This window comes from Natator depressus, chromosome 7 (genome assembly GCF_965152275.1).
Source record: "Natator depressus isolate rNatDep1 chromosome 7, rNatDep2.hap1, whole genome shotgun sequence".
NCBI classification, from domain to species: domain Eukaryota; kingdom Metazoa; phylum Chordata; order Testudines; family Cheloniidae; genus Natator; species Natator depressus.
In genome coordinates, this window is record NC_134240.1 from 95,672,923 (window position 1) to 95,700,853 (window position 27,931).

General features: G+C 42.1%; 1 protein-coding gene across 1 annotated transcript; it reads right to left on the bottom strand.

Moving 5' to 3' along the window:
• Positions 1–5,424: 5,424 nt before the first annotated feature.
• Positions 5,425–27,931, bottom strand: LOC141991674 (vertebrate ancient opsin-like). The gene is made up of 5 exons (XM_074960011.1): positions 27,568–27,931; positions 17,765–17,975; positions 16,302–16,419; positions 6,711–6,950; positions 5,425–5,679 (listed from the first exon to the last, which is right to left on the bottom strand). The coding sequence occupies exons 1-5, from the start codon at positions 27,929–27,931 to the stop codon at positions 5,446–5,448; spliced, it is 1,167 nt and encodes a 388-aa protein (XP_074816112.1). The 3' UTR covers positions 5,425–5,445.

Consider the following 27,931-nt stretch of genomic DNA (forward strand, 5'->3'; position numbering starts at 1 on the left):
TGCACAAGGGCTTTCCGAGGCCAGCCGGGCCTCACCCCACTTCCAGCAGCCTGTTCTCCTCTCAGAGGTTGGGAGGGACTCTGCACCTGGATGTCCAGGCTGGAAGGCAGGAACTGAGCATGGTGGTGACTCAGCTGGTGAGGCACTAGGGCCAGCAGCTGCAGCAGGGATGGCTCCACGAAGACTGACTACACATACCATGGGAAAAACTTCTGGGGGCGCCCTGAAAGAATGGAACAGGGATGATGTCAGCTAAAAAGAATGTGCCCCCAAAGAGTCTGAGCAGTCACGGTGCCGAGCTCCACCCCCACCTCAGGAGCTACACAAAGAGCCTGTATAGCAGACAGCCAGGGCGGCCGAGGAGCTTGCCAGCACCATCCTTTGCATCTGAAGAGCAACAGCACCAAATGAGCTTGGTAGGAAGAGGGGTCTCTGCTGCTCTTTGCCCAGGGGGAGGGGGCTCTGCAAGGAGCTGCAGCCCATTGGGGAGGCACAGGTGAGACTTAGGGGCTCTGCTGGCCTCAAGGGCAGTGCAAGAGCCATTTGCCTGAGAGTCTGAGGGGTAGAACCTCTCATCCAGCAAGGAGGAAGCTCTAGGGAGCTCTGAAATCGGGTGGGGGGCATTCTGGCCAGTGGACTAGAGGGGTCCTCTGCATAGATTTGCAGCCTGGTGAGGGCTTTTGCCTGGGTAAGGTCTCTGCTGCTTGTTGGAGGAGCATTTGGCTGGTGGGGAGGAGGGATCCTTTTTGCTGTGGGGGAGCTGTAATGGCTCTGCTGCCTGACAGTGGGTGGTCTTTTAGCTAGCAGGGGCTCTACTGCCTCGTGGTTGGGGAGAGCCCAGCTTTATTCTGAGTACCAGCCGACTCTGCCTGACAGCTGCTGACTGGAGCTTATTGATCCACAGATTTTCCTCCTCCCGGTGACAATCAAAGGGGAAGGAAAAACCCAGGGTGGGAAGAAGGAAGGAAGTTCCCCTCACCACAACAATGCAGAACCAGGGAACATATAGCAGTCTCTGAACCAGCCTTCCCCAGCTGATGACAATAGTCCACCAACCTCAACTGCAGGTTAGTGCATTTTTAATTTTGCCAAGAAAATTGGCCAGGGCCCACCCATTTACCCCCCCCTCCGCAGACATGTGAAGAGGTTACAATAGCCTGAGGCAAAGAGAAATTTTCTCACCCTGCACAGCTTGAGCAGGAGGTAAGAGAAGTACATATCAAAAACTGAGGTTAGTAGAACTTGAATTACATCTCCACATTGCACAGTGCTGCCAAAAGGATATTTGTTTTCCTCCTCCATGCATAATGAGCCAACCATCCCATGACATGGGAATTACCTGCCCTAGAAAGCCCTGGCTCTCCTGTGCAGAATAACACCCCAAAAATATTGCAGCTAGATAGAACAGTATATGGCCAATGAAACGAAAGACTTGCTAATCCTGAATATAATATACATACTGTTCAGAAACAAGTAACCCTTTTCTAAATTGGTTCAAGTTGCAAATGTCAGACCACCTCCTGTGGTATTGATTTTTGAAAAAAGTTACACACAAAACAATATAAATGTAAAACAAAAAGAGAGGTTCTTTACTGAATATTGTAGTTTGAGTTCCTTAAGTGTGGGTTTAAAGGAGGTCCTGATTAAATTATCAAATAAAACTGACAGAAATTCAACTAATGGACCTAATTCTACCCTCAGAGACACCCATGCATCATCACTGAAGGCTGCACAGAAGTCACTGAGGGCAGAATCTGGCCCAGGAACCAGGACCGTTTTAAGAAAAAACACCAGCAGCAAGGTTTCCAAAAAAAAAGTAAGCTTAGATAGTTGTCCAGCAAAATACATGTACTGTAATATATTCTAACGGTCATGTGTTATAGTGACCACTAGAGGGCACCCACAGCATCCCATTGGTTCTGTAGAACCTGTATTCTGAGAATATACATTGTAAATCCTGTTAACATGAAGTTTCAGACAAGAAGGTCGTGGTGAAAAGAGAGACAGATGAGGAAGAGATGATGCATTTTCCCACCTTTTGGCTATGTATTTCTTTATGAGCTAACATACACTGGCTTGGTGAAGTTAGTGTCAAATATATGTCAGCAGCTTTTGGGAGTGGTAAATTATTCTATAAAAATGTTGATGTTTAAACTGTGAAAGAAAAATCAATGCATCTGTACCCACCGGTCAGCATATGTGATGTGTCACCCTCAGTGCCCAGTCCACAGAGGATCCCAGTGCTAGAGAGTCTGGCACTCTCACTCAAGCTGTGGCAACTCAAGCTTTTGGTTCTGTGGTTCAGTCCCTGGTGTGGTAATCACGTAATTGGAGTCTTGTCTAGGACTGCTGTGAGATGAACTGAGTTATAGGTATAGTTATACCTGCCAAAGGTACAGGTCTGTTACAGAAACTGGCACTTTAGCTCAAGCTGAAGAGATTCATGCTTTTCTTTCTGAAAGCAATTCAATCCCTCATATGCCAGCCATGCTGGTGTCAATCACACATCCATTCACTGTTCAGGGTTCTCTCATACTGTGTTCCTTGTAATCTGATGTTGTACAGAAAAAAGAGGAAAAATCAGCTAGAAACAACACTGATTTATTTACAGCGAAGGAATTTTATTGTTGTTTTGCTCTGAAGTAAAACAAAACTTAAATGAAAACTCTGGGTTTTGGTGACTGGTTTTGTTATCACTTTGGCATTGCTATGGCCAGTACATAATATGGCTAGCATGGATGCAGTGAAATAATTGCTGTCTTCTAGTAGCATTTAATAAACACTTGATTCAAGAAATAATGGTTTTCCACATTAAGGACATATTGCCTCACAACACCTCACTGCCATGAACACTGTCGGCTGCTGCATGTTGATTTGACATCATTCTTGTTCCACTCAGTTACAAAAGAACAAATATAGGATTTCAAATCTACTGTGCCTGATCCTTAGTGATATTTCATACAATGTACACCAAAGATTGCATCAAAACTAAATTCCTTATTGCATTCAAGTGCTAGCCTGATTTTTGGAGGTGAGCGTGTATGCTGTCCAGGGGAAGCAGATTTTATTTCTGCATTATTAGTAAATAAGGTTAAGTATTCGACGCGCAAAAACGCATAGGATCAAAGCTGGTAAGTTTTTGTTCTCACTGTTTATGGAAATTGTATTTACATTGCACTCCCTGCTCCTGACATCCAAGCTTAGATAAGATAATGGTTTGAAGTGTTTGGCCCAGGAACACAATGCTACAGTGAATAGATGAGGCCTGATGCTGGCAGGATCCTTGAGATCCAGAATCCAAGGTCAGAGACGTAGACTTAGCTGCTGATCACAGGCTGAGCAGTTTTCAGAGTAGCAGCCTTAGTCTGTATCCGCAAAAAGAACAGGAGTACTTGTGGCACCTTAGAGACTAACACATTTATCTGAGCATAAGCTTTCGTGAGCTACAGCTCACTTCATCGGATGCATTCAGTGGAAAATACAGTGGGGAGATTTTATATACACAGAGAACATGAAACAATGGGTGTTACCATACACACTGTAACCAGAGTGATCAGGAAAGGTGAGCTATTACCTGCAGGACAGCAGGGGTGGGAGGGAACCTTTTGTAGTGATAATCAAGGTGGGCCATTTCCCGTAGTTGACAAGAACAGTAGGGGGGAAACAGACTCCAAGGAGAGACTGCTGAATTGGAATTAATTTGCAAACTAGATACAATTAATTTAGGCTTGAATAAAGACTGGGAGTGGATGTGTCATTACACAAAGTAAAACTATTTCCCCTTGTTTATTCCCTTCCCCCCCCCCCCTTCTTATCAACTGCTGGAAATGGCCCACCTTGATTATCACTACAAAAGGTTCCCCCGCCCCCGCTGTCCTGCAGGTAATAGCTCACCTTTCCTGATCACTCTCATTACAGTGTGTATGGTAACACCCATTGTTTCATCTTCTCTGTGTATATAAAATCTCCCCACTGTATTTTCCACTGTATCCGATAAAGTGAGCTGTAGCTCACAAAAATTTATGCTCTAATAAATTTGTTAGGCTGAGCAGTGAAGATGGTGCAGCTCACAGCTGATTGCTGGCCTGGGGCTATGCTGCCTTGTTTGAGAGGTACATCATGTCCCAGGTTTCAGAGTGGGGGTGGGGAAATTGGAATCATGTTTGGCTAAGGGCAGGAATGGGAACAGGGACACAGGTGTAAGGCTCTGTGGTGTCAGAGCTGGGCAGGGGGACACTAAGGAAGGAAACTAGAATCATGCTTGCTGGAAGTTCACCCCAATAAACATCGAATTGTTTGCACTTTGGACTTCGGGTATTGTTGCTCTCTGGTCATGCGAGAAGGACCAGGGAAGTAAATATGGGATAAGGGAAAGAATTCATCTTGGGTAAAGGGACACACAGAGTCTGCCTAAAGTTTTGTTGGAGCTGAGCCTTTTAACCATAATCTCCTCCAGGGGCTGACTTTTACAAATGGCATTCACTAAAAAACCCAAAGATCATTAATAGCAGCAGCCTCCCGATCCATGTGATCTCTGGAAGGTAATGGATCCTAGCTCTGCATCAGGCAGACTTCTACAGGGGAAGGTCAGCCAGCTACAGAACTTCTCCTCAGAAAGGTCACTTGCACAGTAGTGGGGTGTGACATTTCCCTTATTGCGCAACCTCCTAGCCCTCTTCTCTCCCCCCACCACAATCATTGTCAGCTGTTATAAATCCACCTCAGGGGATTCTAGGGACTTTCTTGTATGGCAAGGATATGGGGGAAAGGAGAGACTTGAAGGGCTCTAGGGACATCTCCCTGGCTGGGTTTGCATTAATGAAACAGTGGCTGGGAATCTGGAGGCATCTCTTGATTGCCATAGAGTGTTGTGGCTTGGGAAAGGAACCATACCACAGATCATAAGTGAATACAGGGCACTCTGCATTCTCTTCTTTTTTGAAGTTATTAGAGCTCATAATCCCTCCTTAGCTCTACCTGTTTGAGCTCCAGTCAGCCAAGTACTAAGTATTATTTATTTATCTTTATTAATTTGGAGCCATGGGATCCTTTGTTTTCTTCCAATTCACAATGTTCAGTCAGTTGAATGAGAACCTGCTTCCCTGTTAGCATGTCAAGTCCCAGGATATGTTCACTGGAGTCTCCTGAAGTCATTCCCAGGAGCCAGGAGGGTGGATGGACTGGAAAAGGGATAGTGTGGAATCAGTTAATAGTGGGGCATTCCACTGTCACATAGCATGCTGATTCTTTGCCCTCTGAATACAAGGAATACCTACAGCTGCAGAGCTTGGAGGCCCTTGGTGCTTCTGTGGCTCAGCAGCCCCAGAGGCAAATTTCTGCCAGACTGTGGGCCCTCACAGTCTTGCTGACAACCATTTGAATGAACCGCTGATAAGAAATGCAGCACTACAGAATGTTCCCTTGTTATCTCGAAACTTGTTCTGTTTACATCGGACAGACTTTGTTTTCTGAAACTGTCAACTGAGTAAAAAAATGGCAGCTCCTCTGTTCATCCTCATTTCTCCTGTTTGAAATGGTGTTGCGTGCTGCTATTGTGAACATTTCACCACCACCACCTTTGTCCTGGGTTAGCACCACTCTCTCCAAAGTTGGGTTCATATTGCATGTTGCAGTCTCTCGGTCACTGCATCCACACAGCTGAATGAAACACCTCCGGAACTAGAATTATAAAATAAAGGAGATTAACTTTTTTTTAAACCTTACCATGAAGCTTAAAATATCTCTGTGAGGCTGTTTGTGTTTTGCATGAAAACACTTGGAAATCCTTGCGTGAATCAACATTTCAGGATTGGGAATGTGTGGAAATAGCTGTCACAACCATAAAATGTTTAGATTTGCAGCTGACACAACAAATAAAGTCATGAGTGCCAGTAAATGCATCAGCTGCTCTTTCATTATCTCACCTAGATACAACTTCCATTTCAAGTCCTTTTTTCTTTATTATAATACTCTGCATTCTGATTTTTAATACCACGAACAACTACTGTTCATCCCACAAACCATTCCTTTCCACTGAGTTTCTTATTACTGTGTCTGTTATCAGCAAAGCAGTCAGGTTTCTTCCCCTTGTCAGCCCTCCTTCAGCTCCATGCAGCCAATCCTCCCCACCCCACCCCTCCGAAAAATGTATGCTATCTCACACACACACCAACGTTTTCCCCTCCTCCACACACACACACACACACACACACACACAATTTCCCCTTCTCACAAATTCTGCAAACACACCCTAGCATTGCTCCTCCATGTACACACCTCACAACATCCACCAATGTTGCATTGCCCAGAAAATGACAAAAATTGAATGGGAGAGTCTTGCAAACTGAACTTTCATTAAGGAACCAGAATAATTTGGAAGGGTATTTTTTTCCATTCTTCTCCAACCCTAACTTCTTCAACTACTATTACTAATTATTGTTATTTTATTTAATATTTATATTGCAGCAAAGCTTAGAGACCAGCCAGCTCAGGGTCCTTGCCCTAAAATTTGAGTCTACAATACATAATATACAGTAGATGGATATAAATATTGGGTTATTTTAATTCGGAAAGATGTGTAATGTAAGTGGAGCAATATTTATCTAAATGAATTAACATGTAGATAGATAACTAATTATTGAAACAATGCCATTCACTCAGGAATGAGTCAAACAAAATATCAAAATATGAGTACTGAAGGCATACAGTACCTGTTTGTTCATAAAGACATAAATAATCGGATTATAAACTGTAGCTGTTTTGGAAAAGAAAGCTGGAATTGCGGCCAGACGAGGTTCCAGCTCAATGGAAGGCCAGGCGGTGACAAGAATGGAAAAGGCTGCATATGGAGACCAGCAGAATAGAAATGCAAGGATCATAATAATAACCATTCGAGCGACTTGTCTTTCAGGTTTCCTTGTAGTCCCCAATCTGCCTTGAGTATCTGACACCTTTAAAGAAAAACATATAAGGTTCCAGAAAATTTGGTAGAAAATAATATTGATGAATTATATAGTCAGTTGCTTGACCACACTTTGGTCTGTTATTTTGTTATGAAATATACTCAACAGAGGAAATAATCAGTGTCAGTCAGATTTATTAATATAGTACAGGAAAAAGGATCTACACGATAGCAGTCTCAGAAGATCAGTCCCGTGCAGTGATGTTACATTCCCCTTATGCAGAAGATGTGCTCCCTGAAGTTACATCCCCAAAGCCATCTTTTTATACCCTACCTGTTTACCATATAAAAGGTACCATATACGTCACCTGAAACTAGATTCAATTAAACAGCTTTTTACCTTGTTTGTTTCTGGTACCATGGGGGTACCCCTTTATCTTTTGGTCTGAACCCCTGCATTCAGGTCATGATGTACCCTTATCTTTGTTCTGAGCACATGCATTCCAGGTACCAAGGGGCCTCAAGACATCTCATAGGTTTGTATGGGTAACTCCTTTCCTGTTGCCGTGAGGAAATAATCATATGTCCTGATACTGGCAGTTTTCCTATCTACTCAAGCCAAGGCTTGCTTCAGCTCATGCAAGTTGTTATGGGATACTTAACCTAAGTGAACAGGATTATAACAAAGATACAGGCCAATCTGGGCTAAATAACTGCTTTAATAATGTGTAGACTTAAATGCTTGGACTATATATGGTGGGTAGTATTATCAGTGTATATATAGGTATGCAAACTAGCATATATTAGTTAACTATAAGAAACAAAGACACGGATCTGTAAATCTAGTAAGAAAACTAGCTGCTTTTTTGAAGACAACCTGTAAGGTTGCTGTGACTAGATCATAGCATGTGAGGCTCACTGAGGACTTATGTGAATTACAAGTAGTATCATTATTAAAGTTTGGGGGTTTTAAAGGACAATATCTTTGATTACAAAGGAGTTTAGCACTAATTCTTTATTTTACAATCTCACAGCCAAATTCTTCCTGCCTTACTCAGACACAATCCCAGTGAAATACTTAATCCTATTGACTTTAGTCATGTGCAAAGTGCACAGGATTTGGCCCTCTATTCAGAATTCAGGGGGCTGGGGTGTGGATAGGGAGCAGGGGAGGGGTCCTGGGGGGGCAGTTAGGGGCGGGGGTCCCGGGAGGGCGCGGTCAGGGCACAAGAAGCGGGGATGGGTTGGGGGTTCTGTCAGGGGACAGGGAACAGGGAGGGTTGGATAGTGGGTGGGGTCTGGGGGGGGTTAGGCGTGGGGGGGTCCCAGGGTGGGGGTTGGATGGGCCGGGGGGGGCAGTCAGGGGTCAGGAAGTGGGAGGCGGCGGATAGGGGGTGGTGGCCAGGCTGTTTGAGGAGGCACAGTCTTCCCTACCCAGCCCTCCATACCATTTTGCAACCCCGTTGTGGCCCTCGGGCCAAAAAGTTTGTCCACCCCTGTCTTAAAGCTATGATCTCGTCTACAAAATCATCTTCTTTGTCTATCAGTCCAACCAAGCACCTCTCCTTATGAGTTCCTTCACCAACTTCGTCGATTTCAGACTTCTTTTTCCTTGATTTTATGATCCTGATCCTGCCTATAGGTCTAAACACAGAAATTGTGCCAGTTTAACTAAAGGTCTAAAGGTGTTAAACTAAATTAGTTAAACCAGTGCAACTTTGTACATGGACACTTAAACCAGTTTAAGCCTGACTTGCACCCTGTTTAGCTTGCACCTGGAAAAAAAAGAGATCATGGTGAGTCAAATAACAGATATGCAGCACCTGATTATGGTGCCAATTGTTCAGAGTGCTTTGGAGACAGATAGAAGTGTGATAGTAATGTTAACAGGAATTATCCTTATTGTAGTTGTACATGTGCCTACCTCGTCACCAGGAGTGATCATTAGAGCACAAGGAGCAGAGATGCCAGAAGTGTGTATCAGACACTCTGCTGCTGCATGCCCTTCACCACCAGAGAGTAGGTAAGAAGCACTGTGAATTGAGCACAGCAGGATTAAGACCGCATATGTGGTAAGTTGTCTTCCTGCAAAGAGCACTTGGGAAGCTTAGAGATATTTATTTGACATAGGATGTTGAGGGATATTCTCATGATGGGCAACCTGAGGAAAGGGAAATGATAGCACGTGACAAAGTAGATTCAGCTGAATGGTTACAACCCTACATTTTTCACTGTTCCTGCGGCATTTTAGGGGCAGAGTTTTAAAAGTGTTTAGGCTCCAAAAGGTGCAGATGGCACCTAATGGCATTTTTAAAAGCACCTAGGCACCTAACTCCCAATGGGGAATGCTTTAAATTTTGCACTATATGTTTTTCCACTTGGTTTGATTGCATTTGCTCTTGATTTAGCAGGGATGATTTTGTTTTGTTTTGCTTATAAAATCTAGTATGAAAAGAGATTGGTTTATTGCTGTTACCCCTTTCATTGGAATACATACCTGAAACTGATTGCTTGATTACAATAATGTATTTTCCTTTTTAAAAAAAGTGGCTCTGCAGCATTATGATTTTGCATAAGATTCCAAATTATTTAGTCCTAAAGTTGACTAACTCAGTAGTGAATTTGGAACCCCAGAGTTAGCAGGAATAGAGGCATTCTATGATATGTTTGAAATGATGGCTGTTTGCAGTCAAGCATAGAAACAAAGAGTGAGGTGAGTTAAAACTATAGCAATTAAGAGTACTTAATGGTAATGATGATACATCTCAAATAATTATTTATGTATGTTGTGCTAGTGTGTAGGAGCCCCAGTCATAGACCAGTGTTAAGAACTGTACAACACAGAACAAAAAGACAGGCCCTGCCCCGAAGAGCCCATGACATTTATATGGTGCTTTTCATATGTACCTATGTAACACTGACAGACAACGGTCATTGTCAGCAGGGATAAAATCTGGGACCTCTGGAACTTAACGCAAGAGCCTCTACTGTATGAACTAAAAGACACATGTCTCTTAGCCAAGGCTATAGCGGGCTCATCAATCTCTGGCTGGTCTGGGTGCCACTAAAGGAGGACAGAGTGCAACACCCAGCAGCATGGGTTACACATACCTAGGAATCACTTCACCCATATCTGAAATACAGTCACCTCTGAAGAAGAACACTAGAGTATTTTAACCAGTAGTAACGGTTTAGGAAGGGTGGTGAAGGAGAGTAATATACACATTTGAAACAGATGATTAAAGGATTAAGTTATTTAAATTCCTGCACCGCTTCCCAAACAAGTCAGATTTCTAGAAGGAATTAGGAATTCCAGTTCTCAGTTCCTATTTTTACTCGTTTCTGTTTATTTTGGCTATTTTAAGGCCTTATAACTTCCTAGAGAAATCAATTTTTATGGTTTTATTTGAACTGTGACAGCCTGCATCTGAGCAAATATCATTTGGGTAATTAGAAAGATGTAGCGCTTTTACAAATAATCATAAAAGCGATCATTTATTGTTTGCATTGTGTGCTGTAAGCTGTGTGTAACCACACCTATACACCCATACACTGAGCTTCCGCATTGCTCTTATACATTACCAAGAAGTGAACTACAGAGAGTAAGAACTGGATGTAATAAGGGGTGAAATCAGCAGAGTGCCTAGTGAGGAACCTTGCCTCTTTCTATTTGGTAGTTGTTTTCAGTAGTTTATTCCTTTAAAAAGCAGATTCTAAAACAGTTACAATCAATGTTGTTTTATCAGTTATTTTTAGTTTTAAACTGAAAACCTAAATCCCTAAATGAAATAGTCATATATTGTCATATATTTACTGAAGGAGTTTGCTTTCTAGCCAGATCGGATCTGTAAGGCCAAATTAAATAAGGTTAAGTAGTCAAGCCTTCAGAGAAGATTTTGTTTTGGGAGATGTACTGATTTTTTTCTCTGTAGAGATGCGGGGGGGACTTGTTTTGTTTGTTTTTCAAGGATTGAGTCTTCCTCTGAAAGATGAACTGTATGTTCAGAATGGAAAGTCTAGCTGCATTACGAGAACTGTATTTGTCAAATGTACTGACTAACCAGACAGAGAATGGAGTTCAGCACAAAACCAAAAGAAAATGAACCTGTAACATGTTTTATAGGCTCCACAAAGGTCTACCAGCTGTCCCCACACAGTTAAGATGTCTCCGCTGCATACAAGCCAGCCCACAGGAGCTCAAAGATATTTGGCATTTTTCTTACGCTGTACTCGGCAGTTTTCAAAGTCTCCTTTTAATTATTTCCTAATATACAAAATAGAGAGGGACTCATCCCAAAACCTCAGTTCCAAGCACTGCTAAATTTTGGGAAGGATCCAACCATCCTCCAAACTTTGCAAGCAAGGCTCATCTCCAGTACCAAAAATTGATCGCCTGATTCCAAGGCAGAGCTAATACATTATGACTATGGTGTCTACTAGGACAAGACAAACACTTTGGGGATATTTGCAAATGCATTTCCGAAGTAATTCTTTGAATCATGGCGGGTTTGAGTTCAGCAGACAGGTATCGCATAGTGTGTCATGTGACAGCATCATCACATGATGCCAACCAAGAGAAGTCTGTACTTCCTGGAGCATAGGTGGTCATGCTTACACTGCAGAACAAGCCGTGTGGGGAAGAAGCCAATAAAAAAGAGCCCTGAGCTCTGGGAACCTACCCCTAAGGTGCAGGTTGGAGAAGCCAATCCTATTTTTTCATGTGGTGATTCTTGCAAGGGAGAATAGGAGCAGAGGGCAAATACAATATGTTTAACTGGCTGTGTAATGGTCTGGTGATGCTTGTGACACAATGTGCAAGGCACACACACTCTCTCCATGCAGTGGCAGTCCTTTCACAAACCAACTTCATCAACAACTCTGACAGTGATCCTAAATCTCATCTCCCTTCATGTCCATTCTTCTCTTCCTTTCTCCATCCCATTTCCCTGTTACACTCCCCAACATTTCTGTGAACTGAAAAAAAGGAGCAGGTAGAAAGGGACAGAGAAAGCAGATGCAGGAAAAAGTGGAGAGGCGGATGCTCAGAGAAATGGGGTGAGAGAGAGGTAGAGAAAACAGATGAACAAGTGCTAGGAGCGAGAACAGGAGGAAGGGTGAATTCTGTAGCCCACAGATAAGAGGAGCAGTATTAGCTATAAAGGGAAGAGGAGAGCCAAAGCCTGCTCTCTCAGTATTCCACTGCTGTCTCTCAAATACTTGTATAACCCACTCTCTATATGTGTGGTGTTTTTCCATATATGGCATAGCCCACCCAGATGAAAATATCATACTCTCCATCTATTAATTATTCCTGTAACTCAAATGGGTGAGCTTGGTGCTATGTTGCTGACAGTTGTGGGTTCAAATGATGATGATGTGTGTGTGGAGGTGAAAAATTTATACACATCTGTGTAATAGTTAGTCCAAGGAGTGACTTGTGGGATGTATTTAGAAGTGAATTTGGATGTTGTGTTAACATTGGTTTCATGATTGTATGTTTAGTGTTTTTATTTTGGTTAGTGGGAGCTGTCCTTTTAAGAACCGTGTGGCAGATTCAGAATGTATTCAAGATTGTCAAGGGCTTGGCTACACCTGGAGTTACTCCTGATTAAGAGTGAACACTCTTAAGAACAAGAGTACCTTGTTGATGTTTAGTTTGGTTAAGCTACACATGTGTGGAAGATCTTGCCTGTGTTCCCAGAAAGGAGAAGATCCTGCCTGTGTAAACTCCATAAAAGGTCAGAACTTGATTTCAAATGAACTTATCCTTCCAGAAAGTCAGCCCCATTCTTGAATGTGTAACTTTAGTGCTTAAGGGGTGCCTCAGTGTATTGCTAATGAGCTCCAGAGCCTTTCACTTGTAGGTCATCTATTTGTATCTTGCTTAGCTCAACAGGGATTAGATCTTGTGCCTATCTAAGGGAAGCTGGATGACCCCTATATGCGATACGTTTAGCGAATCCCAGTTCCAGCTCCCACACCACTAACTCACCCCTACATTTTGCACTAGGTTGTAAATTCTTCATGACTTTCCCGTACTCTGTGTTTGTACAGCAAGTCACACAGTGTGGCCCCAAACTCAGTTGGGGGCTGCAGTGAGAGCTCCTACTGGGGGGAAGGGGCAAAATCACCTCTCTGATTCTAAATTTGTGAAAGTTGGCAACACTGGGTTATCCCACACACATTACAGGGCAGGCACAGGGAAGTTCAGAAAACCAGAAGAAGGATTGAAAACATGATTCAATTTTTTTTTTAACCTTTTGATTTTGGGGCCAATCTCATGATTTTTTGAACTTTTGGGATGTATTGGAGTATATAAATAGAGGCCTGGATTCTGGGCCATGCTCCAGCTGTTTTGTACTGTTCTGCTGGCACACACTGACGATAAACCCAGCAGATCCAGTTCTCAGAGGTTCTCACCTAAGTAAGTTTTTCAGATGGCATAGAACTGCCATCGATGGCATGATTGAGGTGTTCCTCTGCTGGAATGTCCCCTTTGAGCTCTTGGCAGCTGTCACAGATGAGAGCAGGCTGAAGGCCAAAGGGTACTCTAACCTGGGCCAGCAAACTAGCCCAGTGCAGTGTCTCCAGGACTCGGAAAATACAAAAGAGATGCCTTTTTGCCTCATTCTCCCTTCAGCTATGCAAAGTGTTTCTCAGCCACAGATGAGCATATGATGCAAAGTATCTAAACAGAGATGCAGTCTTGACAGGAGCTATAAACTCTGTTTCCACACACGCACTCCTTCCCATTAATCCTAATGGAGCTTTTGTGGGTTACTCCACACTGTGTGCCCGTGCGTAAATGACAGCTAGGATGTATTTTTCTGGTACTGTTTGGATAGTATTTTGACTCTGCTCCATCTCTATTTGTCTCACATTAGCCTGTCCCTTCTAATTCTGGCTTGTCACAGATGACAATGTATTCCTCCTAAACCCAGGACCAATTAATTGATAAGGAGTGCTGAAGTGATGCTTTATATGACAAATGAAGGAATGACGCATAAGGTCTTTATCTCTGTTGTAAACCGCTAATTAAAAACTTTCCTTAAATTGTTCAGTCCTTTAGTAACTTTCAAACTGGTTTTTTAAACCTTCTGTTGGATCCGTAGAGACATGAATATTGAGAGATGGGAGTTCTGCGGTGAGTAGCTCTGTTTGGAAAGAAACTGATGAGACCCCAGAGCAGCATGTTTCCAAACAGAGATGGCCCCAGACAAAATCACTAGCTGCAAACACCTGCATTTAGGAACATTCAGGACCCCAGTTTTGAGGCTTGCATCCCTCTCTACTGTATTGAATTGCTGTATTTAATACAATCTAATGGCAATTACAGAGCTCCTTACGCAAGAAACCAGTATCAACATACTGTTGTGCAGAGGCCTGTACTTTACCCTGTCAAAAGTAATGAAACCCCAACTCAGTCCCGTATATAAGTGTTGGCAAAAGTTGTGGACAAAGATTAGTACAAACTGAATGGCTTCACTAAAAGAACTATGCTAAGGGGTCTTGAACGCTCCTAGTAAAGTCACAGATTTGGACATTGCTTGTTTGAAGATAATTCCTGAACCCCAGAATCCGCCATGACGCTGTTGGGTCTTCGTTGTCCTGATAGTGAAAGATTTCCTGACTAAACCAAGCCAGAGAGAGGGAACATCACTAGTTTCGGCTAAATCCTGAACAGCACCTGTAATGTGAGTCTTAGGTTCCTGTTATCATCCCTTCGTTAATAAGTCATTTTCCTTTTCTATCTTATATCCTCTTTTCCATTTCTCTTTTTGGCTTCTGGAGTCTACAGGAAAACCCCCTTTCTATGGAGAAATGCCTGTCTGAGTGACCATCTCCCGAGGAAGAGCAGCTGATCAAAGCTGCTGCATGTGCTGAAGGAAACCCATCTTCCTCTCCACATTTTAATTTTCTTTTCTGGATGTCAAAAAAAAAAAAATTCTCTTGGTCCTGCAATCAGCTTTGAATACACCAAGGAAGGCAGCCCCATTGGTGCAGCCGCACAAAAAAACTGTTTGGGGAACCACGAGTAATGGATTTTGGAAATAGAAGTTCATCACCTTTATCAACAATGTTTAGAGACTTTGGGTTGTTCTGAAGTCAACACAGGCATAAATGCTTTGGGGGTTCCACTACATTGCAATTTACTTCTCTCTTTTGCTGAAGGGGTCCAGTTCCACATCAGAGTGTCTGTGCACAGTAGAAGCACAAGTTCTTCTGCAGTTAACACCCAAGTTTGAGAACGCTTTTTGTTTTAAGACCTACATGAATCTTTGTGCAGCTATTTCAGCTAGCCTCCCCTGGATATTTACAGGATGAAGTCCTGGCCCCACTGAAGTCAATGGAAAAACTCCCATTGACTTCAGTAGGGCTAGGATTTCACCCACAACATGTAGTTTCCTATCCAACTTATCCCAGTAGACAATTAAAACTTGTCTTTGGGATGAAAGCTCAGAAACTCATTTCCTTAACTTTTCTCTTCTGTCTTGTTTTACACACCGGACCTGTTTTGACATGCAGAATAAATAAAAGCAGACATTTAAATATTCAAACACTAAATAAAAAATCCCAGTACAATGTATCCTGCTTTCATTAAATCTTAGATGAAGGATTATGATGGTGCTGCATTGTTGATGAAACAAAGGTGGTAATATTCTCTTCCTAGGTGGAAAACATAGTGAGTAGCTTATTAACACACTTTAAGCAAATTTGTGAGCATTCCTTTTTTGTATGTGTACTATTTTGAGAAAGTTGGCATAATTTTTAAGTCACAGACAAAAACATTTTTTAAGCCTATTATCCTTTTCAGGTCCCAGTGTCCCTGGAGAACCTTCTGGATTCAGTTTGCCTTCCATGATATGTGCTGCACAGTATTCTGTAATTTACAGTTTCTACGAGCTCATGTAAATATCTTGTGTCAGAGTGTTAAGTAGTGCTGTTTTTAAGCATTACTGTCATATTCCACAACACAGCTCTTAACATTTCCAAAACCTGGAAATTTTGAGTAGATACTGACTTACTCTGGTTTAAATCTGAAGAAACTCCACTGATTTGAAGTAAAACTGTAAATAAAGCTTTATTGGCTTGTTCTATTTCTTTGTTTGTTTTCACAGTGTAGCATGTTCTTTCACTCCTCTGATATTTAACTTACAGGATGTACTGATAAATGATTCAAACGTCAGACTTTTGAAGAGTGATTGCTAATCTGTATGAATTTCTCTGTGGAAGAATGGGTATTTAACAAGCCATGATAAATCTGCTGACTATACGCTCTGTCTGGAAATTCGATCTGCTCACAGTTTGGTGGTCTTGGACAGTGCTTATGTGCTGAAAATTCCAAACAACTGTGTAATTATGCCTTTTTGTTTGTTTACTTTGTAGTGTTTGTACCTACCTTTCTTAGTTTCCTCATCAATTTTCCATAGGATACCAAAATCACAAGTAATGGCAGTATGAAACAGGTGGTGAAGAATGTAATAATGTAGGTATGATCGTTATAGGCTCCTGAATACCTGTATAAAACACAAAATGTATTATATTTTTAATATTACATTATTACTTCTTCAGTTTGTTTTGTGGAGAGGAAAAGAATCCTTTCATGTTCTCCAGTGATATCAGGAGTGCTTTGTGTGTGTGTCTTTACTTGATTAGAAAGCAAACCTTGTATGTTGTGCTGTAAGAAGGCTGATACTTTCAGAGATCAGTATAGTCTAACAACAAGACACTGAGTATCAGTATCTCTCACATACAGATATATTTTATAAACAGAATTTAATTATAAAACATTTTGTGACCCTTTGAAATGCAGGGATGTACAGAAATGTAACATTTTATTATAGGCGGCTCAAGCCACCTACCTGTTGGATATTCTGGTCTAAATTTTCAAAGGGTACACATTACATATAATGCTCTTTTGCCGGTACATAAACATTTCTATGAATATTGTGGGCAAATACCTCTGTGCATGCACAAATGAGGGCTTGCGCACATATTGGAGTTTGTGTGAGCACAAATGAGGTGCACATAAATGGACACAATCTATTGTGTGTACTTTCAGACTCTAAGGTTATGGCTACACTTGCAGATGTAGAGCGCTTTGAGTTAAACCAGCCTTCATAGAGCGCAGTAAGGAAAGCGCTGCAGTCTGTCCACACTGACTGCTTCAAGTGCACTGGCGTGGCCACATTTGTGGCACCTGCAGTGGCATTGGGATCGGTGCATTATGGGCAGCTATCCCAGCATGCAATTGACTGCAATGTGCTTTTCAAATGGGGGGGTGGCGAGTGGGGTGGAGTGTGACAGGGAGTGTGTTGTGTGTATGTGGTGGGAGAGAGAGTGGGTTTTTGGGGGGCTTAAAGCATGTCAGCATGCTGTCTTGTAAGTTCAGACAGCAGCAGACCTCCCCCTCCTCTCCACCTCTCTCCTCACACAGCATTCCACAGTAATGGCTTGCTTTGTCTCGGAGATGGTTGTCAGAAACAGAGCTTTCAAAGGGCATATCCACATTTCAAAGGGCGAGTTCAAAACAATGAGAAGAGTAGCTACTTGACTTAAGGAGATTATGGGACATTTCCGCAGGCTGATCAGGGCACAGTAATGCAACACCTCGTTCACACTGACGTCCTGGCATTTCAGCCACTACGCAACAAGCGTTAATCTTCTCGCCAAGGTAGAGTACCAGCAGCTCTGTAGCTGCAGAGTCAGAGTGCTCTACGTGCCTTGCCAGTGTGGATGTGGAGTAAGCTAGGGTGCCTGGGGCTGCTTTATTGCGCTGTAACTCGCAAGTGTAGCCAAGCCCTAAGTTAGCGTAGCCTCTGGTTTTGTTTTTTCACTGATGTGCTATGGGAGTTACCTTACCAGTTGGGTTCACAGGTAGTTCCAATCTTGCTGGTGGTGTAGCTGCTCCAGCCCATGGTAGGAGGGATGGTCCAGATAAAGGAAAAGATCCAGACGAAGATAATGCCCAGAGCTGCATGCTTCCCCCTCAGGCGCATATTTCCCAGTGGGCGACAGATCACAATGTACCTCTCAAAAGCCAGCAGAGCAAGAGACCAGAGACCAACGATTCCTGTAACGAAAATGTGCATCTTGGTCAAAAAGAGGACATTACAATACCATCTTAGCAGTAGATCAAAAAGCAAACTCCATCCTACATCACAAGCCCTTGCTATTAGTTCAAGCAGAGGTTGGATGTGTAAAAGAATTACCCCATATTTGAGTTTCATTTTGAGTGTGCAAAAGCTCTTAGACTGGACTACAGCTTTGGCCTGCTGTACACGGATTTAGAAACCCAACTCAAAGTGTGGATTGTTTTAATTGCATCGGATTTCTCCTCTTGTTCCTTGTGTGCCACGGAAAGATTTTTCTTATCAGAGTGCAAGGGAAGCCATGTGTGGCTTGTAAGAATAATTGGGTAAGATATATCTTAAAAAGCTGACTTTTCAAAAGTCTGAAACAGATTTAGCCCATTTGTAACTCAAACTGTCATGCAACTCTGTCTTACACTCGGCTGTCTGCCGCCTCAAGGAACCATTCTGCTACCCATGGATTGTAGATACTCCTTTCCCCCCAGACATGTACCTCATGCACCAAGGAGCCAGAGTAGTGAGGGTAGGAGCTGTCATGGGAGACCTAGACCATGCAGAGCTTCCCCCCATGCTTGCCAGTTAAACCAGTCTTGGTGGGGCTGAGGGTCTTGTAGTGATCTTGGGATTCATTAAGTCACAAACCAGTGAATGAGAAAGGAATGAAATTTTATTAACAAAACTAGAGAGTGTCTGTGATGAACTGCTGTACAGTGCTGCACTGTGTTCTCAGGCCATCTGCTTCCAGGGCACATCTCAGAATTCCTATTTCATAATACTGTCCCTCATGAGGGAGCTTTTCTAAATTATAATGTTGCACAAACTTATTTCTACATCTTCCCTCCTAAAAGAAAATTAGCTCTTATTTCTTGTATATAGAAGAACTATCTAATAACACATACATTAAATTTGACCCAACTAATATGTTTCCATAAACTATAATCCATATACAAAATGTATCAACTATCTAGAGAGGAGGGGTTACCTGCATATCACTCTGACATGACTCTTTACCACTCACTTTCCTCAAATACCCCTGTGACATTACCCAGGATACAATCTGGAATGCTGAACAGCTGTGTCCCCTTAAGTGTCCAACTTGGAGTGCTTTTTACACTGCTTTGCTGTGAGAACAAACCACTCCTGGTCCTGCTCACACACAGCCTCTAGCATGCAAAATCACTCCCAGCTAAATTAAATGAATGCTCTGACCAGCCACTCATGAATTACATGTAGAGCAACACCAGCAAACTCCCAGTCCCAGACTTGTCCCCAGAAATGTGCATCCTGTTCTGCCCAGCTCTCTCCTTCTGGACAATACAAGATCATAGAATGTCTGTCATTTCATTAATGGAACATGATATGGGCCAGATTTGTTATCGCAAGTGGAGGTTCCCGAACATTTCAATCCCAACACACACTGGTTTAGGTTAAACAATAAAAGAAGTTTATTAACTACAGAAAGAAGGATTTTAAGGGACTACATGTAATGAGGTATAAAATCAGAATTGGTTACAAAGAAATTAAAAGATAATATGCAAACTAATACCTAATTTAGTAAACTAAATAGATTCAAAGCAAAGGTTTTAATCTCACCATATGCTTACAGCAGTCTGTATTGGATGAAAAGCATCCCAGCCAGGACCCCTTTCCCCAAATGATGTTTCCTTTGTCTTTCTTGTAGCTGCTGTGAGTAGAGATGGTGGAGAGATGTAATTTGTGTTGTGAGTGTCCTCCATTCTTATACCATTCTCTGCTCTTTGAGGATTATCTACAGCTGGGGTTCACGTGACAGGCAGTCAGTTTACAAGGAAGATCCCAGCCAGGACTTAAATTCTCAGAGACTATTTCCCGGAGCTCCACACGTCCTCTCCAATTTGGGGCTCTGGGTTTCAGCTCCGGGAGGGGAGTCTCTTGGGGCTTTAGCTGGGGGGGAGCTGTGGCTCAGGGCTTCAGCCCTGTGCGGGGAGGGGGCGCCAGGGCTCAGAGTGTTAGCCCCGTGGGAGGCACCGGGGCTCCTGCGGGTTTGAAATATTTACCGAAGCTCTGCTGAATTTAAGCCCTGCTCCCAGCTGTTCCATTGTCAATATGTAAAGTTCTCACTGACACCCTTCTTCCTGCTACAGAATGGCTGCTTAACTAGGTAATAGTCTATAATAGTTTATCTGATTATGCTGATATTTGATGGGGCACTAGTGTGTCTTTGTCTCTGAAAACTAGTTTGGGCCTGCTTGTCTTAAACTTGGAGCCTATTATAGCAAAGTTATAAAATAGAATCTTATAACTTTACATACAATGTTGCCACACACATTTTACCAGGAAAATAATGTTCAGCAGATTATGAGTTTTCAAATGAAACCTCACAAGGCATACCCTGTACAAAATTTATCATAGTTTTATAAAAAGGGTAATGATAATGGTACAGACTGTCACAACCCCTTCTCCAGCCAGGTTAGCAAGTCTCTATGAGCCTTTCAGGATGTTTGATCTCACTCTCTAATCATCTCAGTATCAGCCTTTCATTAGTGTCTGAGTTCTCTTGTTGCTTTCCAGTTTGTCCTTTGTCCTTTGATGATAAACCATCAGTCAGTTAGTAAATGCCAGAATCCACATTCACTGTTTTGGAAACTTCTGCAATTAATCTTAGATCCTTTTGATTAGTCCAAAATGTGTCCCCTTAGTCTGTGTGGACTATGTAAGACCTGGGATGCAGCAGTTCTTTAATGGTATCCCTTTGGCTCCAAATATTAGAGGTGTAATTCCTCAGGCACTCTCTACTACCTAGGTTAAGAGATGGGAGATCATGGGCTTTTTTCTAAAAATATTTCTGCTTCCACTTCTGATTTTCTTTCATCTTCCATGTGGTTTCATTGTCAGGAGATTTCAGTAAATTAACAGAGATTGGTAAATTAGATCTGATCCTTCCCATTAACAGCTGAGCAGAAGAAGAGCTATTCAAATGCCCCCACTATCAAAAGTCTTTTTTCATAAGGTTCTTTACTGTCCATATAGACCTTTGCACAAGTCCATTTCATTGGGGGTAATTTGAACTTGACGTTTTGTGATGAAAATCCCAATTTGTGGCAAATTGACTAAAATCTGCTCTGGAAAATTGCAGTCCCTTATTTCTAAAGACTTCATCTGGAATGACGTGTCTTGAAAATATTCCCTTCATGCTGCTATCACTGACTTACTACTAGTAGTGTGCTGGGTACAGAGAATAATAATCTGTGACTATTAAATAATTCTTTCATTTGCTTGGTAAATAAGTCAGTGCCTACTTTCTCATAAGGCCTTTGTGGCACTGTGCAAGGCATGGCTTTTAATTCAATCACAAAAAGCAGTTTCCTACTGCATTAGTAATCTCGTGCTTGATCCACAGTCAATACATCACCTCTCATCTATGTTCCCTCTAAGCTGCGCACTGGGGTGGCCTCCGAGGAATGTTTGAAGTGCCGTGCAGTTGATTAACAGAGCCAGAGTATATTCAGGTGCCCCTCCCCCTGCTGCTTCACGTTGCTCCTGCCCTCTGCCTTGGAGCCCCTGCTGCTCCTGGGATCCTCCTGCTGGCTGTGCAGAGTGGGAGAGAGGGGGGCTGATGTCAGGGTGTTCCCCTACACCCGCCCCTGAACCCCAGCAGGGGAGACAGAACAGCCTTACCCAGGACTCCAAGCAAGAGAGGGTCTGAGGTCTGCACACTGGGCAGTGAGTGAGTGCCTTTACCTTAAAGAGACAGCGCACAGTCTCTCACAGACTTCCCCAGCATACACAATCTCTGACTGTCTGTCTCTCTCCTTTCTCTCTTACACACACACACACACACACACACACACACACACACACACACACACACACTGTGTGTGTCTCTGTCTATACACACAGAGAGAGAGAGAGAGAGTCTGTGTGTATCTCTGTCTATATATACACACACACACACAGAGTCTGGTAGTTGGTAGTTCCTGCAATGCACATATATTCTCTGTAATTTTATTCTTTCAAAGTGTGTTATTTTAGTTTTTTGACTGGTCTATGCATTTCATCATTTTTATTTCTCTCTTGCACTTAAATTTAGTTCTTTGGGTAGTGAGTTCTAAAATGCCTAACCTGTCCTGGAGTAATTATCCCTATGGTAACTTTTTTAAAATATATATTATATCTAGATCTTTTGTTTCTGCTGGTGGCGCACATGCACACTTTACCTCGGTGCACATAACAAAATTTATTCCGTACCTGGATGGAAAAATTAGAGGGAACATTGCCTCTCATGCCCATTGGTTGCACTTCTCAATTCCTAAATGACTCTTGTGGATCTTCTCTAGCATTTCTTTCTGAAAATTTATTGGTATTGCAACCTTGCTCCCCTTGAAAATCACTCAGTCTATCACAGTAAGTTCATATCTGCAGTTCCAATAGTTAGAGCCCTGTGCAGATACAAATTTATACCCGCGGATGCGGATATCTCTGGATATAAATCGGCATCCGCAGAACTGGAGGGCTCTCCCAGGAACTGCAGCGGTGAAAGGAACAGAACATGGGGCCACTGATCCCAGGAGCCAGCGCCCCATGCCAGCAGTTCTTCCGGTGTGGCTGTACCCCTTCCCCGTCCCTTTCCTGCTGCTGTCTGCATCTCCTGTCTGCTTGCACACACTAATGTGACCAGGGACAGCTGCTGGTGAGCCTGGTGCCCGCCCCAGTGAGCGGGGCTGGGATCGGTACAGCCTCACTGGAGGAGCTGCCAGTGCAGAGCAATGGCTCCTGGGAGTGGTGGCCCCATGTTCTGCTCCCTTCACCGCTGTGATTCCCGGAAGAGCTCTGCAGTTCCGCGGATATTAATTTATATCTGTGGATATCTGCATCTGTGAGTATAAATTTGTATCCGCGCAGGGCTCTACCAATAGTCTCTTATACTTGAACAGCAAATGCGTATTTCTTCAAGCCACCCTTTAATTATCACATTAAGGATCTCCAGTGATTCATCTTTCATCGCTTCCCCTCTGATTTGTTGCAGGTTTTTGTTAGCTACAGGAATTGACTTTACAATCAGATCTACACAGGCTTGCATCTCTATCGCTCGGGTCTTCTCTGGCTTCATAGTGAGAGTCACCACTCAGGAAAGTGCATCATAGTAAACATGAATTTGCTGGGTGTTTAGGTCACAACCAAATCATACTCTTGTTGCTTTATCATCATTCTTTGACTACTTAAGATACAGTAATTTAGCAGTTTGCCAAATAATGCTATGAGAAGCTTCCTGTCTGTCTGGCCATAAATATATTGCTTGAAGCTCTCACAGGCAAACAATATTCCTAAAAGCTTGTTCTCAATCTGGACATATGTGGTTTCCACATCAATCAGTGACTTGGATGTGTACGCCGCTGGTTGCCAACAATCATCGTGTTTCTGTAAAATCACTGCACCTAACCCAGACTATGAAGCGTCTGCTGAAATTTTAATAGGCCTGCTTGGTGCATAGAACTTCAACACTGGCTCTTGTATGAGTTGTTGTTTCAAACCTTCTCTATGATTCCTCCTGTTCTGCCAGTACCATTCACTTTTATTTTCTAGAAGTTTCTTCAAAACTGCTGCTTTTGTAGACATGAATTTTCCAAGATAATTAACATTCCCAGAAACCGCTGGACATCTTTCTTTGACTGGGGACATGGCATTATTTCAGTGGCTGAAACCTTCCTCTTGTCAGGTTTTACACCTTTGTTGGAAATAGTATCTCCAAAACAAGTCAGTTCTGGAACCCCTGAAACATGTCTCTCCCTATTTACTTTCAAGTTTGCAACTCTAGCTGCATCCAACACTTCCTGAAATAACATTCTTCATTAGTTGAACCCCAGATTATGATATCATCCATTGATGTGTTGAGACCATTCATATGTTCATATATCATAGGCATGGTTTTGTGGTACACTTCTGGTGCTGAAGCTATGCTGAGAGTAGGCATAAGAATCTGTATCTTCCAAATGAGATATGAAATATGCATAATGTTGAGCTTTCTTCCATTAATTGTTCTTGCCAAAATTCTGAGGAGGAATCCAATGTACTGAAATATTGTGCATTCGCAAATTGAGCAATAATCTCCTGTGTGGCTGGCAGTTTGATATGTTCTCCTTTTATAGCTTTGTTGTGGTCTCTCAGATCTAAGCCTATGTGTAGCTGGCTGTTGTTTTTCTCCACAGTGACTAGGAAGCTCACCCATTCTGTTGGTGCCTCAATTTTTTGTATTATGTGCATTGCTTCCATTCTTATGAGTTCCGCCTTAAATTTATCACAGAGTTGAAATGGCACCTTTCTACATGGATGGATAACTGGAGGGATCAGCTTGTTTATCTGGATTGTATGGTCACCCTGCAAGCAACCAATCCTTGAAACAAATCATGATATTCCCAAATGAGTATTTCATAGCCAGGTTCAGCATGATCTTGTAATGAGAGCACCTATTCTACCAGATTGAGTTTTTCACAGGCAGGTGACACTAAAATTAGTGTCACCTGCTTTGGTACTACAAGGAACGGAAGCCTGTATGTGGTGCTTTTATATTTGACGCGAGCGATGCTCCTCCACTTCACTGTTATATTTGTTCCAGAATAACCAATTATATTTATATTTGTTGGTCTGTTTTCATTCCCTCATAATCTTGTTCAGACAGACTATTAACCTGAGCTCCCTTGTCCAGTATGAGTGGAATAATTGCTTCATTCACTTTCATTGGCAGCATCCAGTCCATCTCATCAGTTTTGCTTGATCCAGGCACGTCTATGTGAAACTCCCCAACCATGTTTTCAGCTACATGCACTTGACTTTTCTGGGATTTGCAGCATTTTGCAAAATGGTTATTTTTTTCACACTTATGCCAGAGTTTCCCAAAGGCAAAACAATGTTTGGGGTCTTTCTGAGATCCAAATCTTCCACATAACCACCTGTACCCAGTCTCCCTGCTAGCAGTGCTTTTCATAGCTGGTAGTTCCACTTTTTAATTTGACCCTTTCTGGCTATATTCTTTTGTACTTAGTACATGGATAACCCCTTCTGATGAATTCAGCTCTTTGGTTTGTGCTTTCACAATTTCTGCCCCCCTGAATATCTGGAGGGCTTTTTTTCAAGTTAAATCTCCTTCACAGAGCAGTCTCTCTCTTAACACATTGTCTTTAGTGCCACAAATGATTCTGTCTCTAAGCAGTGACTCTGTGAACTCACCAAAGACACAGGTTTTACTGAGTTTACTTAATTGTGTGACACATTGCTCTATGGTGTCATCAGGTTTTTGCATGCAGGTAAAAAATTTCTCTTTAAATGTCTCATTCCTTTCTGCAATGCAATGTTCCACAAATTTAGTCAACATTTTACTTAACTTCATGCTTTTACCTTCTTCAAACTTAAAGTTGTTATAAATATTCGGTGCTTCTTCCATAACAACATGCAAAAAGATTGATTTCACTTTATCATTTTTTTCATCTTCTCCTAAGGAAGACAAATGCAATTCAAATCTCTGTCAGAATTTATTCCAGTTCTCTGCAATATTGCCTGATAATTGCAGATTGGGTGGAGGTTGCAACACACCCATATTTGGCTTTCTTCTCTTCTTAAGCTAGACAAGCTACTATTGTGCTCATAAAATACATCCAAAAGCCTTTGTTCTTCTCTGTTTACTTCTCCATGTGCTCTCCTTTCCTCTGCTTTCATTTCAAACACAGGAGTTAACCTCAGAATTACTGCAGTTTCTTTCTCATTCAGCAGTTCTGACACCATGTAATGATCTTGGGGTTCATTAAACAATAAAGCAGTGAATGAGAAAGGTATACAACTTCTATTTAAAAAAACTAGAGTGTCTGTAGTGAACTGCTGTACACAGCTACACTGTGTCCTCAAATCTCTTTCCAGGGCACATCTCAAAATTCCTATATTCATAATACTGTCTCTTAAGACTGAGCCTCTCTAAATTGTAATCTTGCACAAATACAACTCTACAGGTCTGGCCCTGTACATTCACAGCAATCCTTCCCAAAAGCTTTTGACTCCCCGCACACTGCCAATTTCATTTGCAGAACTCTATGCCCAAAGATGTATGGATTTTTTTTTTAAGTTGTAATGCAGGCCATAGTACTCCGATATCTCCTCATCTGAGCTCAAGACCTGGAGCCAACAACTCCTGAGTTAATGACATTTGCTCTGCCATGACATTCCTTGTCCCATTATCCCATCTGTGATAATACTGCATAGGGAGGTATGTGGAAAGGTTTAATTAGTCAATTTTTGTAAAGCACTTTGAGGAAGAAGAAAAAAATTACAGAATAGCTAAATAATAGTACTAATTACCTATTTAGGGTTTGTACATGATCTTGTGTGGTTTGGACTTATTCTATTTGGCAAAATAGAATCATAGAATATCAGGTTTGGAAGGGACCTCAGGAGGCCATCTAGTCCAACTCCCTGCTCAAAGTAGGACCAATCCCCAACTAAATATGGTTGCTAGAAACAAATACAATCCCCTGACTATATAATTTTCACACTTTGAGGTACTTAATATTTCAGAATAATCCAAGAAAGTTGGCAGGTTCAGCTCTTCCCAGTCTCCCTTATGCTATCTGGCAACTTCTAGAATGGACGAGCTGTCAGTGGAGGGTAAGGGACCTTCCTTATGGGTCACTCACTGCGGGCTGCTCTCATCCATCAGTATGGATGGTTACAGCTGCACACCAATATTTCTGACTTCACTCTCTAGCACTGTCCTTGAGTATGAGAGCTGACCTGGTTAGGAGATTACCACTGCTATGTGACTTCAAAAAAATGATACCCAGCTATAAAACAGCAAAAAGAGAAAAAGTCAGTTAGAATGCAGGCATTGATTTATTTTTTGTATGGGATGCCTCATTTTAATTTCCTGTCTGGGCTGAAGACCTGGGAGGTGAAGGGGTGTAGGGAGAAAGGCTATAACTTGCTAGGTTTACTATTCTTTTTCAGTTTTTAATATACTTCTTATATTTAGTAAAGTAACACAACAAGAAAGGGACATGAAAAATGACTGATTTGAAATAGATCATGTCGAAATTAGTTTCTGATCTTTGTTTATAACACTGCACAGTATGTCAGAGATTACTATTGCAGCAATATCACAATCCTGCCCAAACTATAGGAAGATCCTCATAAAATAAGAGGAGTTTTACTCTCAAAACGTTTTTTCATACTTTGTGAACAGCAGGTGCGTGCTTGCTCTCACTCTCTCTCACACATACACACCATGAAAATTGTTAAATATTGTTGTTAAAATATTTTACTACCATTGTTTTACAGAAAAATGTAACCGAACATACGTTAAAGACATTCAATGAGCAACATGAACTCAGCAAGCCACAGCAACTACAGAACATAATTTATTGGAAAGAGCCAGTGAAATCATTTGCATGTAAAGTCAGTGACTTTATAAAGTTGCAGCGTACACAACCACTTTGATGTTCCTGTTTGATTCTAACCCTACACAACACAGACCTCAGCCTGAGGGAAACGTCTTTTCTTAAGGCTTCATATTAAGACAAATGAATATGAAAATATAAACAAAGTTAAGCTTACCAAAGAATGTGATGGCAAATCCCTCCAGTACACAAGCCCAATGTCCCATATAAAAATAGCCTTTTATATTGGTAAAAAAACTGATCGTGCCACCAATCAATGAGACCAGAAAATCAGCTATAGCCAGGTTTACTATGACATAATTGACAGGTTGCCTCAACTGTTTGAACTTAAAAGTCACCAGTATGACAGCAAAATTCTCAGAGAGTGACAGAGATGTCACCAAGAACATTAATGCAGCTAGAAGCTGGAAGTTCCAGGGCTGGATGATTTCCCGGGGGTGGTGGAAGGGATCCCAAGGCGTGGAGCTTGCAGTGGAACCAGAGAGCAGAGACTCATTTTCAGGTGCTCTGAACACATCCAT

Bases quoted from the DNA above. Each gene is read 5' to 3' on its own strand.
- LOC141991674 (XM_074960011.1), bottom strand. From the start codon at position 27,931: ATGGATGTGTTCAGAGCACCTGAAAATGAGTCTCTGCTCTCTGGTTCC. The intron at 17,976-27,567 runs GTAAGCTTAACT...TTTTCGTTACAG, and splicing joins ATTTGCCATCACATTCTTTG to GAATCGTTGGTCTCTGGTCT. The intron at 16,420-17,764 runs GTAAGGTAACTC...TGTTTTATACAG, and splicing joins ACTACCTGTGAACCCAACTG to GTATTCAGGAGCCTATAACG.